At 37.7% G+C, this 12622-nt stretch overlaps 1 protein-coding gene across 1 annotated transcript; it reads left to right on the top strand.

Moving 5' to 3' along the window:
- The first annotated feature begins 881 nt into the window (after positions 1-881).
- Positions 882-12421, top strand: LOC104606923 (UDP-rhamnose/UDP-galactose transporter 2-like). The gene is made up of 5 exons (XM_010272359.3): positions 882-1536; positions 2310-2494; positions 2580-2780; positions 11437-11598; positions 11707-12421. The coding sequence occupies exons 1-5, from the start codon at positions 1407-1409 to the stop codon at positions 12070-12072; spliced, it is 1044 nt and encodes a 347-aa protein (XP_010270661.1). The 5' UTR covers positions 882-1406; the 3' UTR covers positions 12073-12421.
- The last annotated feature ends 201 nt before the right edge of the window (positions 12422-12622 follow it).

Genomic DNA, 12622 nt, shown 5'->3' with positions numbered 1-12622 from the left:
AAATGTTTATCAAATAAATGGTAGAAAATTGAAACATTTTGATTTTTGTGCATAGGCCACTTGGGGAAATGTTAAATTCTTGTTCCCCCCAACACCCAACGTTTCTTGAAGCCAAATGCTGATGTGGCATGAGTTAGAGAGTAAAAAATGTTTAAAATGAAACTCAACCAAACAACAAAAGGGTGTTTGGTTCGTAAGTGTTCATTCAATAAATGTTGTCACATAGGTGCCACTTTAGCAGTTTTCCTCTTTTATTATTCCATATGCATCAAGAATAACAAAAGTGAACTTTGGTTTTTATGTATACCTACCATTTGGGGAAGTTATTTTTTAAAGATTTTATGATAGTTTTTCATTATTAGGCTGATGTGGAGCCTAGTGACACCTAATTGTCATAAATGATTGTAATTATCACTTTATTGATTGAGTAAATAAAATAAAAACGTTCAATGAAAAAAATATAAAAAAAATCAATGATAAATAACCTATCCATAAATGTCCAGAATACGGATTACGGCAAAAGAGTCAATGATAATCTAACATTTGTGTGGGTAAACTTGCGCTTTTGGACCTATGGGCTGTGAAAAGCAAAAATTGAAAGAAAAAGTGTTTTAAGGGATTCAGGATGAAATGTATCACTCCAATGAAAATATGCCACATCATTTAAGAAATTGGAAGGACAGGCTGGTGCGGCAAATTGCTATTGGTGTCTTTATCAAGGCTCCTCACGGAGCGCTCGTTAGACCCAGACCGACCACATAATCACATATCCCAGTCCCACCGTGCATTGGGATTGTTTTAGGCGATTGACAGTGATTTTTTGAAAGACTATATAATTTCTTTTTGGTATAAAACATAAATTGAAAACAAATTCTTTTTTTAGACACAAAACGTAAAATTGGGGCTTTTCTTCGTGAAATGCGAAAGGATAGATGCGCTGGATATTAGACGGTGACACGGAGTGTCGGGTGAATTCCCATTTGAAGGAAGGTCAGATTGGAATAGAAGATACCAATTTGGGAATTAGGAGTACCTCCACCATGGTAGAATTAATCGCGTTTCCCTTTTAGCTAGAGCGTTGAATACACTTGTAGCGGCATTTGTAAATTGAGCGTTTTAGGAGAGAGAGAGAGAGAGAGAGAGTAATTAGTGTGTGTGTGGAAGACAAGAGAGCGGTGAAAGCGAGTGCGAGTGAGGGAGGGAGAAGAGAGGTGGGGAAATACATGGAAAGAAGCATGTTTAGGGAGTAAGGAATAAGAACGTGACCAAGCTTCCTTTCTCTTCTCTTCGTTTATGTGTTCTCAGCTCAAACAATATTCTCTGTGATCTCTGCACAGCGCCACGTTCAGACCTTTCACTAGTTTCTCACCCGTCCTTTATCCTTTCTTCTTTCCTCGATCTGGGAAATGGAGGACGAGAAGAAGGCGTCGGCGGTGTCTGATATGGGAGCGTGGGCTATGAACGTAATCAGTTCCGTCGGCATTATCATGGCCAACAAGCAGCTCATGTCCCCCAGCGGTTACGCCTTCAGCTTTGGTCAGTATCTCTTCCTCTCTCGCACACATACACAGATCTGACATTCCACTCTTTTAAATATCCTCTTGTGCTGTTAATCTTACTTGATAATGTTGCCAACTACGGTTATCCTTTAGTTGAGTTTATTATAATTCTTGATCTCATTCTTTTTCTATCCAATCTTCATTTTGTGTCTAGTAAGGTTATTTTTGATAATTTGTTTTGTTGTCTATTAATTGTAATCAACTTTTCCTGTTTGATTTGTTTCAAATTTTAAATAAAAAGAAAAATAATAGAAAGATCCCTTGAGTTCCAGTTGCGGGTTATCTGTGATCCACATTTTTTTTCTCAATATTAGTTTTTCGTGCTCCCTCTCTTTCTCCATCTTTCTATCTTGCCTCTATGTGTGCACACGTACTCGATTTCTTGTTTCCTTGTCCTCAAGTTACTGGTAATTGTAGATTTCTTTTAATCTAGATTTCATTTTTCATTTTTCATTTTTTCCTTGAGCTTTAAATTGCTTGAGATCTTGCCTCGAGATGGTGATTGAGTGTAGTGTTACTTTATTTTCCGCATTTTTGATCAGCTTAAGGATCTGTTTTCTATTGATCCCTTTTTTTCCCCCTGACATGAATAGTTGCTTATATATCATCTGAACTGGGTATTCTCCGTGTAATATAGCCTATTCACTCAAGTTTACTTGTGTGATTTCTTCATTTTGTTACACGTTTGGGTTGAACATTTCTATCCGATTATTTTATATGTATGTTTTAATATCATTTTGTGTTTTTCAGCAACAACTTTAACTGGGTTCCACTTTGCGGTGACTGCATTAGTTGGTTTCGTGTCAAATGTATCTGGGTACTCTGCGTCAAAACATGTACCTCTGTGGGAGCTTCTTTGGTTCTCAGTGGTTGCCAATATGTCAATTACCGGGATGAATCTCAGTCTAATGCTAAATTCTGTGGGGTTTTATCAGGTAGGGACTAGTAAGGTAAATTTACATGTTTTGGATGACTGGATTCTTAGTGTTTGTGGCATTGATCATTGTTTTTGGAGTGTAGATTTCAAAGCTAAGCATGATTCCGGTTGTTTGTGTGATGGAGTGGATCCTTCATAGTAAACATTACTCAAGGGAGGTAAAGATGGCTGTGGTAGTAGTGGTTGTTGGTGTGGGTGTCTGTACTGTAACAGATGTTAAAGTAAATGCCAAGGGTTTCTTATGTGCCTGCATAGCAGTTCTTTCTACATCATTGCAGCAAATTGTGAGTATTTACTTGGATTCTCTCCTTTTGATATTGCATTATATGCATTAGGAATCTCTTTCAAAAGAGGTTAAATCAATGCAGTTAGTTGCTTTGATGATATGTAATGGGGTCCAGACACATGATTGGTTATATATTTCAACATTTATATCAATGAAGAAAATAGTTCTACTTTTGTTATCTGTTAATGGATTGATTTGCTCCATGGTATTCTCTTAGGTTCAGTTTGGGAAGAGTACAACTGCAAATATGTACAGTGCAAATACATACAAAATAATATAAAATATAAGGTTTTGCACTCTACATATATGCATTTGTACTCCTTCCAAACTGAGCCTTAGTCCATACATGCATGCCAAATAAACGGCTGAACGCCTATGTCTAGGGGTGGATATGAACGAGCCATTCAAGCTCAGATCATGAAAAGCTCGATTTGGCTTGGTCCACATTGAACTTCGAGTAGTCCAACTATAGGCTTAATTGAGCCGAGCTCAAATAGTATGAAGATCAGATCGTGAAGATTGTGAGCCTAATTGAGCTTATATATATTTTAATTTTTTATATGTATAATAAGAAATAAAACAAAACAATAAAATTAAGGTTTAGTCCCTAATCGACTAAACCCCATCACTAACCTTGATTCCCTCTATGTCCATGAGTCACAACCAGACACCAAAAGAGATTGATTTCTCCAACCTTATTATCATTGAGATCTTGCAATTGAAGAATTGCTTGGTTTAACTTCCATGCCATCTCACTAGTCACTTACTAGATCAAGCCAAGTTGAGTTCTAACATATGAGCTTTTGAGTCAATCTGAGTCGAACTCGGGCCCGAACTCAAGTTGTGTGCTTTCCTGTCAAGTTGAGCTCAAATGGTCTAAATTTTGGCTTGGCTTGTCTCGTATCCACCCCTACCTATGTATGTATTATTAAAGCAAAAAATGATCCATCTCATTATGCACAAATATTGGAGACTGTTGGTTGATTAGTTTTTGGTACTTTATTCACCATGCTATGCCTCCTTTAACTATGGTGGTTTTTCCGCTTGCAAGTCCAATATTTTAGGCTCAATCTCGCAGCAGAATCTGAAGCTTACTCTAGTAAGCTCAAGTGAAGTTTCTAGAGAGTGAATATTGTAAAGAATATTTTGGGATATATTTATAGTTCTGTCTTTTAGTAGGAAACTTGAATTCTGTTAGCCAACATAAAGGAGGATTGTGTCATTTTTTTTTATTGATTTCTTTTTGAAGGGCTACATAACGGGGGGTAACCCATCCCCCAACCCATAACCCCCTCAACCCAGGTGCAGGTGGGATTCGATCTCAACTTTCTGCTACGACCAGCAGGAGGCCTTACCAACCAGCTGGTTGGCACCTTGCAGGGTTGTATCAGGTTTGGAGTCAACATAAAAACTTTTAACCAATCCATTGCTATATGGGACAGAGCACTGGGTAATCAAGCAATAACATGTTCAAAAAGTGATTGTAGCTGAGATGAAAGCTAATGAGATGGATGAATGCTGGGACTAGAAAGGATAGGATGGAAAATGAGGACATAAAAAGACTTAGGAGTAGCTTCAATTAGTGACAAGATGAAGGAATGTTGACTGAGATGGTTTCATATGCGAATAGAGGATCACTGATCATAGTTTTCAAGGTGCCAAGGTGAAGCTAGGTGACCAGCTTATTCCTTGCCTTGCAAGTGAGTCAGCTACAGTGTTAGCTGATCTGATAGTTCAGTTCCAATCAACCCTTAACTCTCTAGCTAACTGTCAAGATGCTCTCAAGGTGTGTCTATGTTGCCATGTTCGCAGAGCCTCCTGTTGAAGCCAACCTATTACAGTCCGGGAGTCACCTTCAACAACAATCCTAGTCAATCCCAATTGCTTACAAAGCTGTAAGCCCTGTAGAACTGCTTTCCGCTCTGTTGTAGTTGAGGCTGTAAAAATTCTCCCAATTAAGAATTTACTTAGATTTTTAATATGTGCATATTAGTAAATGAATCCTCTGGATTTACTTCATGTTCTAAAGATATTTTGAAGATATTTGTTATTGCAAGTATTGTTAATTTTTTCTTTAAATATGAATTAAGTTATGCATCTTTATTCTTCTTAATATAAAAGATTTTTATATTAAAAATAAAGAAAAAATGAGATCCCCCCTTCCTCTTCATCCTCCTCCTAACCCTCTCCTCTTAAGGAGGCTTATGCCTCTTGCATTATGAACTACGCCTCATTCTTCTAGGTAGTGGAACGTCTCGCGTCACGCCTCCGCATTTTAAAACATTGGTTTCCTCAACACCTCTTTAGGTTGTATTTGCTTTTCCTTTTAATAAATTTTCTTTTTCACTCTTCAAAAAAAGTCTAGTAGCAGTTCAAGGGGGGCTCAAATAACTGAAATAGATGAAGTATTGTGTTATTATTGTAAAGGACCTCATACAAAGGAGAGGTGCTGGAATTACACCTTCAAGGTTCATAGAATTCAATTATGACTCAACCTGCTGGGCCTGGTCATGGGGAATCATCAACTGTTGTTATGGCTGAAATAGACAAACTCAATTGACTTCTTACTAGGTTGGAAAGCAATAGCAAAACTAGTACATCTGATCCTATTGGTCCTTCTACAGCTTTTTCCAAGTCAGGCAATTCCTTATTTCCTTGTCATACAATTGCCACTACACCTACTTCTTGGCTTATTGATTTGGGTGCATTTGACCATATGACGAGCATGTCCTCTACAAGGTTCAAAATTTCAATGCACCGAAAGGGGTGTATCAGGATTTGAGAAATAAAGTTCTTTAACTATTAAAGCAAGGGTTGTTCAAAAATACCTTAAACTAAGTGTATCAATGGCCCATCAATATGATATGTATCGGCTTGTATCGGTCGACACGTAATGGAATTTTTAACCTTGCTCCTCTAGTTTTCATTCTAACCATTTATTTGAGTGATAATCTCTCACTTGACACTTAGTTTTGTTCTTCATGTTCCTCAACCTCATACAAATTTGTTATCTATTAGTTCTCTTGCAAAGTCCTTGAATTGTTGTGTAATTTTCTTTTTTTATGGTGGAGTGAATCTAATGGAGTTTACCTTTTGGATCCTACTACAACTCAATCTTTAGCATGTTCTTCTTAGTTGTAATAAGTCTATGAGTCAAATCATTTTGTGGCATTGTCATTTGGGTCATGTGTCTTTTGGTTCCTTGAAGTTGTTTTCTCCAACTCCTTTTTAGCTAGTTTGTATGTTTGATCTTCAATGTGAAACATGTCAACTATCAAAGAATTGTAGAATAGCATATTACCCAAGCAATAAAAGTTTTTTGCTCTTCCATATTGTGCATGCTGATGTGTGGGGCCCATATTGAGTCTGGGGGGATACAAATATTTTATGTTATTTGTTTGTGACTTCTCTAGATTTACTTGGTTGTATCTTCTCAAGAGCATAGGCAAAGTGCCACAAGTTATCCAAAATTCTTTGCATGGTGGAAGCTAAGTTTGAGAGGTGAATTCAAAAAATTTCTCTCTTTCCTTGAAGAGAAATGAGTTACTTACCAGAGTTCGTGTATTCACACCCCTTAGCAAAATGGGGTTGCAGAAAGGAAGAACATGCATTTTGTTGAGGTTGCTTGTGGTTTGTTATTTTAGATGCATGTTCCCACTTGTTTTTGGGGAGATGTAGTACAAGCTGTTGTGTATTTGATCAATAGACTTCCTTCTAGGGTATTTCAATCAAGATCCATAGATGATTTGTTGTATGGTGATATTCTCGTCTCCAGTCTTCCCTTAAATGTCTTTGGATGTGTCTATTTTGTTCATGACATGTTTCCTTCTTGTGTCACGTTTGGCCCAAAAATGTGTTTTTCTTGGGTATTCTTGTACTTAGAAGGGTTTCAAATTCTATGATCCTTATTTTGGAAGGAGCTTTGTATCCAAAGATGTCACCTTCTTTGAGTCACAACCTTTTTTCTCTCCCAAGGTTTCTCTTTAGGGGGGATTAAAAGTGAAGGAGGTCAAACATGGCACATTAATAGTGAAGGGGGGATTATTAGCTTAGCAAGGGAGATTGGGGTGCATTTTAAATGGGTAGCTAAGCAAGGAGTTACTAGGGAGGCTTTGTTTTGGGCTTGTTTGTAAGGTTCTTGTTCTGGTGTTCCACCCATCATGTGGGTGATAAAATTGTAATTGTAATTTTATTTAAATTCATCAATGAAAGTTACCTTTCCTTTCAAAAAAACAGAGCGGCAACGTTTTCTCTTTTCTCTTCCGATCTTGGTTCCAATTCCGTTTTTCTTTACCTTTGCACCTTTTGAGAAACTAAGCTCTTCCCTTACACCTTGTGGGAGTAAGTCACGTCTGGTTTTGAGGCAAATGTATATTGGGAACAATTCCTAGAGGGTGGCTCTAGATGTTGATCATCCACTACAATCTTTTCCTGGTTCTTGCAATGACCTTGTCATTGTTGTTGACTCTACTCCTTTTGATCCTATTGAGATCTCTAGTGCCAATGGTGAAGGTGATGAACCTAGTGATTTTGATCTTATTGCCTTGCGAAAGGGAAAAGAAGGAAGTGTACACTGCCGTCTACTACCACCCCTTATCCTATTTCTAACCATGTGTCTTATGAGGCTCTATCTCCTTCATACTATTACCTTTATTGCAACCTTGTCTTTTGTTTCTATTCCCATTCTAGAGGCAGTTGCCCAACCACATTGGAGAGAGGCTATGGATCAAAAAATGCAGGCCTTGGACAAGAATCGAACCTTGTAGTTAGTTGAGCTTCCAATGCGAAAGATGCCAGTTGGATGTAAGTGGGTATACATTGTAAAATATAATGATTTAAAGCTTGGTTAGTGAGCTAAGTTATATACTTAGACATATGGCATTGATTATCTTGAGACTTTTGCTCTGGTTGCCAAGATGAATACTATCCGGGTTTTGATATCTCTTGCTGCTAAGTTCTCTTCACCATTATATTAGATGGATGTTAAGAGTGTTTTTTTGAATGGTAATTTGCAAGAGGAAGTGTATATGGATCCCCCTCTTGGTGTAATTATTCTTGGAAGTGAAGGCAAGGCTTGTAAGTTCCAAAAATCTATTTACGACTTGAAACAATGTCCTTGAGGTTGGTTTGACTGATTTATAAGTGCTCCCCAATCTCATGCTGATCACTCTTTTCTTCAAGAGGAATGGGGATTTGGTGATTATTTTGATTGTGTATGCGGATCAGTGGATGACATTGTTATAACCAGTAATGGGAAATTTGAAAGAATTCACATATGTGCCCCACAACACCTCCCATTCGCGTATTGTGAACATTTCTCCATGATATATTATAGGAGATGTTCCCAATGTATGCTAAAATGTGCATGTGGGATGCCAACGTCTCAATTTGAAATTTAGAAGCTGAAGCAATTTTTGTCCTCTGAATTTGAGATTAAGTATCTTGTTGGACTCAGGTATTTCCTTGGAGTTGAGATTGCAAGATCTAAGAAGGCCATCTTTATATCGGTAATATCCCAAAGGAAGTATGTTTTAGATTTGCTAAAAGAGACAAACAAACTTGGGGCTAAGTTTATAGACATTCCTATAGATCCAAACAACAAAATCAATGGGGCTGATGGTGATATCTTCTTAGACAAGGGTATGTATGGGTATGTATCAACGTCCAGTTGGAAAGTTGCGCTCCATCTTTGCTTGACTTGACCTAACATATTCTCTACTGTTAGTGTAGTTAGTCAATATATTCATCAACCTTGTCTTCCTCATCTTGTAGCAGTTGAGAGGATACTATATTACTTGAAGGACACTCTAGGTAAGGGAATACTATATAATCTTCATGGTCATCTCAAGATAGAGACTTTCATTGATGCTGATTGGGTTGGATCTATTGATGACAGAAGATCCAGATTTAGATACTGTACATTTGTTGGAGGAAATATTGTTTCTTGGAGAAGCAAAAAAAATAGGTTGTTGCAAGATGTAGTGCTGAAGATGAATATAGGGCAATGACACATAGGTCTCTGAGTTACTCTGGCCAAGGACTCTTTTGATAGAAATTGGAGTGGTTTTTGATCATCCTATGAAACTATTTTGTTACAACCATCAACATTGCAAATAATCCAGTTCAGCATGATCACACAAAGCATATATAAATTGATTGGCATTTCATTCATGAAAGAGTGATTAGTGGAGAGACATTTACCTTTTATGAAATCATTTAATCAACTTGTAGACTGTTTGACTAAGGGTCTAACCAAATCGAAGTTGGAAGAAAATCTTGTCAAGCTCAGCATGCATAATATTTATGCCTAGCTTGAGGGGAACGGTTGTGTGAGTTGTTTGTTTGAGGGCATACTTGTCCTGTTCATATTTTTCTTGTTATTAAGGGACTGAAATGTAATTTACGTGCTTCAATATAAATTCTATGAGAAGGGCACATCCCCTAATTTCACTTTTGGCTGAAACTCTACTAGCTCAGCATGCATGTCTGAGGGTATACTTCTCCTTTCTCTTTTGTTTCTCCTCTTCAGTCTTCATCTATTCTTTCTTTTTTCTGATCAATAGTCTTCATATATTCTCATTTGTTGGTTAGCCTATATGGTATTAGAGCACTGGGAATCGGATCAAGGGACTGGTATAATTGTATATACTTCTGGAAATCAACTTTCTCAAAGAATAGAATGGTTGAAGGAAGTCATAGCAGGAGTATCAACATCTAGTGTTAGGAGATTAGGCATTATTTAAGATGTCTATTGAATATGATTAGAGATGTTGAGTTTTTATGGGCAACTTCTGGAGTATTTTTGCTTGCAAGTGATCAAATTGAAGTATTCCATGAGTTATTCCCAATCAGCCAAACTGAGGTCCTAAATAGATGTATAGAGACATACTTGCGTTGCTTCACCGGTGACTAACCCAAACAATGGCTGCATAAGCCATTGTGGCTGAGCTTTGGAATATAAATCTGCATTCCAAGTAGCTATGGGAATGGACCCATTAAAAGTTCTCTATGGTCACGACCTGCCAGCTGTAGCTTCAATCAAGGACCTGTTGACAGCAAGAGATCAAATATGACAAGAGCTTAAAGTCAATTTACTAAAAAGCCCAGGAGCAAATGAAAATACAATATGACCGCAAGCATAAGAATATAGAATTTGTAGTTGGAGATCTTTTGTACCTGGAGCTACAACCTTATAGACAAGCAACATTGGCATGTATGGCTTGGAAAAACTTCATTCCAAGATACTATGGACCTTTTCCTGTCCTGGAAAGAATTAGGTTGATTGCTTACAGCTGGAATTGCTTCCCTCATCAAAGCTTTACCTGATCTCCACGTCTCACTGTTCAAGAAACATCTTGGGGAATTGGTGATTTATCATACTACCTTGGCAGATTTCACAGATGAAGGACACCTTAAAGTTGAAGAAAAGGAGATTACTGAACTCCACTGGATTCGGCAAGGCAAGAAGTCATCAAAGAGGCCTTAGTCATGTGTACCACTCTTCCCTCTTGAGGATGCTGCTACATGGGAAGATTACTCTCGCCCCTAACAAGAAACCCCAACGTCAACCTTGAGGACAAGGTTGTTCATTAGGGGGGAGGTGCTGATAGGAACTCTACGATGGCTCAGATTCCATCTAGGCCCATGGCCATATCAGTGACTCCATTAGGCCCACAACCTCACTACTAATCATACTAAACCTCCCTTTAAACAGGTTCTATTCTAGAAGACCATGCCAGAAGGTGGTATAAATGATTTCAACCAGATCTGACCTGTTTGGTTACACTGATGTAATGACTATGAATAGGCAATCTGGATGAAAGAAATGGACTTTTTGGTCGACTTCTCAATTTCTTCTTCTGTCTTTCTAAGGAGGAAGAGCTTCCCTCGAAGAAAGCTCCAGAGTTAGGCTGGACCTAACAGTTTCCCAATTATTATCTCTTTGTACATTATCATTCATATGAAATATTTGATATTTGAGGAGCTGTTTGATAGTGACTGAAATGGCTGGATTGAATGACTTGTTAGCTTTATCTTTTAGTGAATAAAATAATTAAACAATAAATTATTTAAGGGCATAACAATCAATTCTGTTTTCATATTTTGCAACCTCCTGAATGACTTATTCACTAAAGATAAAGCAATTAGTCATTCAGTTCATTCTTTTCAGCTTTTATCAAATGGCATATCTGAGGGTCCTTGTCTCTTCCAATTACAATTTGCACGAACTAGCAAACCCGTCACATCTAATATCTAAGACTAAGCAACCTGACACTGTTTCAATAATTGTTAACTTGGGAAATCAAGGATGGTACGCAAGTATAAAAAGTTCAGTTGAAGAAAATACTTTAACTGGTGGATGTTTTGGAGCCACTGTAACAACTTGGAAAACTATGCATCATACAAAGCTGGATTTATTCACTAATGTAAAAGCCTATAATGTAAGCTACCTGTCACTGGCAGAAATATGGCACTTAGATCTGAAGTGGAGACAATTTAGTAACCTGTGCTGAATAATCTGGCAGTTTCACCTCTTAACTGCATATTGGTCAAATTATCATTCTGCTTACTACAAGCTTATTTGATTTTTGCCTATCCAGAACAGTTATGTTTCATGTTCTTTAGTTTCTGATCTATCACTTTGTGGTATACAGACAATTGGTTCGTTGCAGAAGAAGTATTCAATCGGTTCATTTGAATTGCTGAGCAAGACAGCCCCAATACAGGCCCTCTCTCTTCTATTACTTGGCCCTTTTATTGATTACTATCTCAATGGCCAATTCATAGCAAACTATAAGGTGTCTTCTGGTGCAATTGTAAGTCACTTCTATCTCTCAATCTCAATCTAAATATTAATCTTTGAATGCTTCTGTGAAGGAATTCTCCAAAACTTCTTAGTTATGGATGGTGTGAAATACTTGCAGTTCTTCATACTGCTCTCGTGCTCCTTAGCTGTATTCTGCAATGTGAGTCAGTACCTCTGCATCGGACGCTTCTCAGCCGTCTCTTTCCAGGTGTTAGGTCACATGAAAACTGTCTGCGTCCTCACGTTGGGGTGGTTGCTCTTTGACTCAGAGCTGACACTTAAGAACATACTTGGGATGGCTCTTGCAGTCCTTGGAATGGTAGTCTACAGTTGGGCAGTGGAGGTTGAGAAACAGGCTAATCCCAACGTCATACCCCATTTGAAAGCGAAAGAGAGTTTGACAGAAGAAGATATTAGACTGCTAAAGGATGGAGTGGAGAACATTCGTTTGAAGGATGTTGAGCTTGGCGAATCCAAAAATTAGGTGACATCATTTCTTCATGTATGGGCTTTTGGGTCATTTAGGGTGCATCATGATAAGATGGATGAGCTCATCCCCTCTGGGACAATGCGCTTTAAGTCCTACAAAGAGACCCCCTATCCATCTTACTTTTTCTGTTTGCAAGGAGATCAAGATGGTGATGGTAAAACCATGATGAGGGTTGGGAAGATGTAATCATTAGTCTTTTAATCAAACATATGTTGTTCACAGTTTATACAGTCTTTCTTTACTTGGCAAATGATTTTCTAGCCGAGTGGGAGAGCTTTATGACTATTTTATATTTGGAATATTTGTTGGAGAAATGGTAAATTATTTATTTTTTCATTTTCCATTATAATAAGTAGTCTTCAAAGTGTATAACAGGATATTTTTAAGGGAAAATTGCAAATTAGTACCTTGTACTTGGGACTTAGTCTCAGTTTGGTTTCTGAACTTCAAAATGTGCTAATCCAGTACCTAAACTTTCAAAACGTGCAAATTCAATACAAAACCGTTAATTGCCATTAAGTAGCATGTGAAAGGATGCAAATGC

Source organism: Nelumbo nucifera, chromosome 6 (assembly GCF_055504915.1).
Source record: "Nelumbo nucifera cultivar China Antique chromosome 6, China Antique-T2T, whole genome shotgun sequence".
Taxonomy (NCBI): Eukaryota; Viridiplantae; Streptophyta; class Magnoliopsida; order Proteales; family Nelumbonaceae; genus Nelumbo; species Nelumbo nucifera.
Note: the sequence above shows the minus strand (reverse complement) of the source record. Positions and strands in the feature narration are given on the sequence as shown.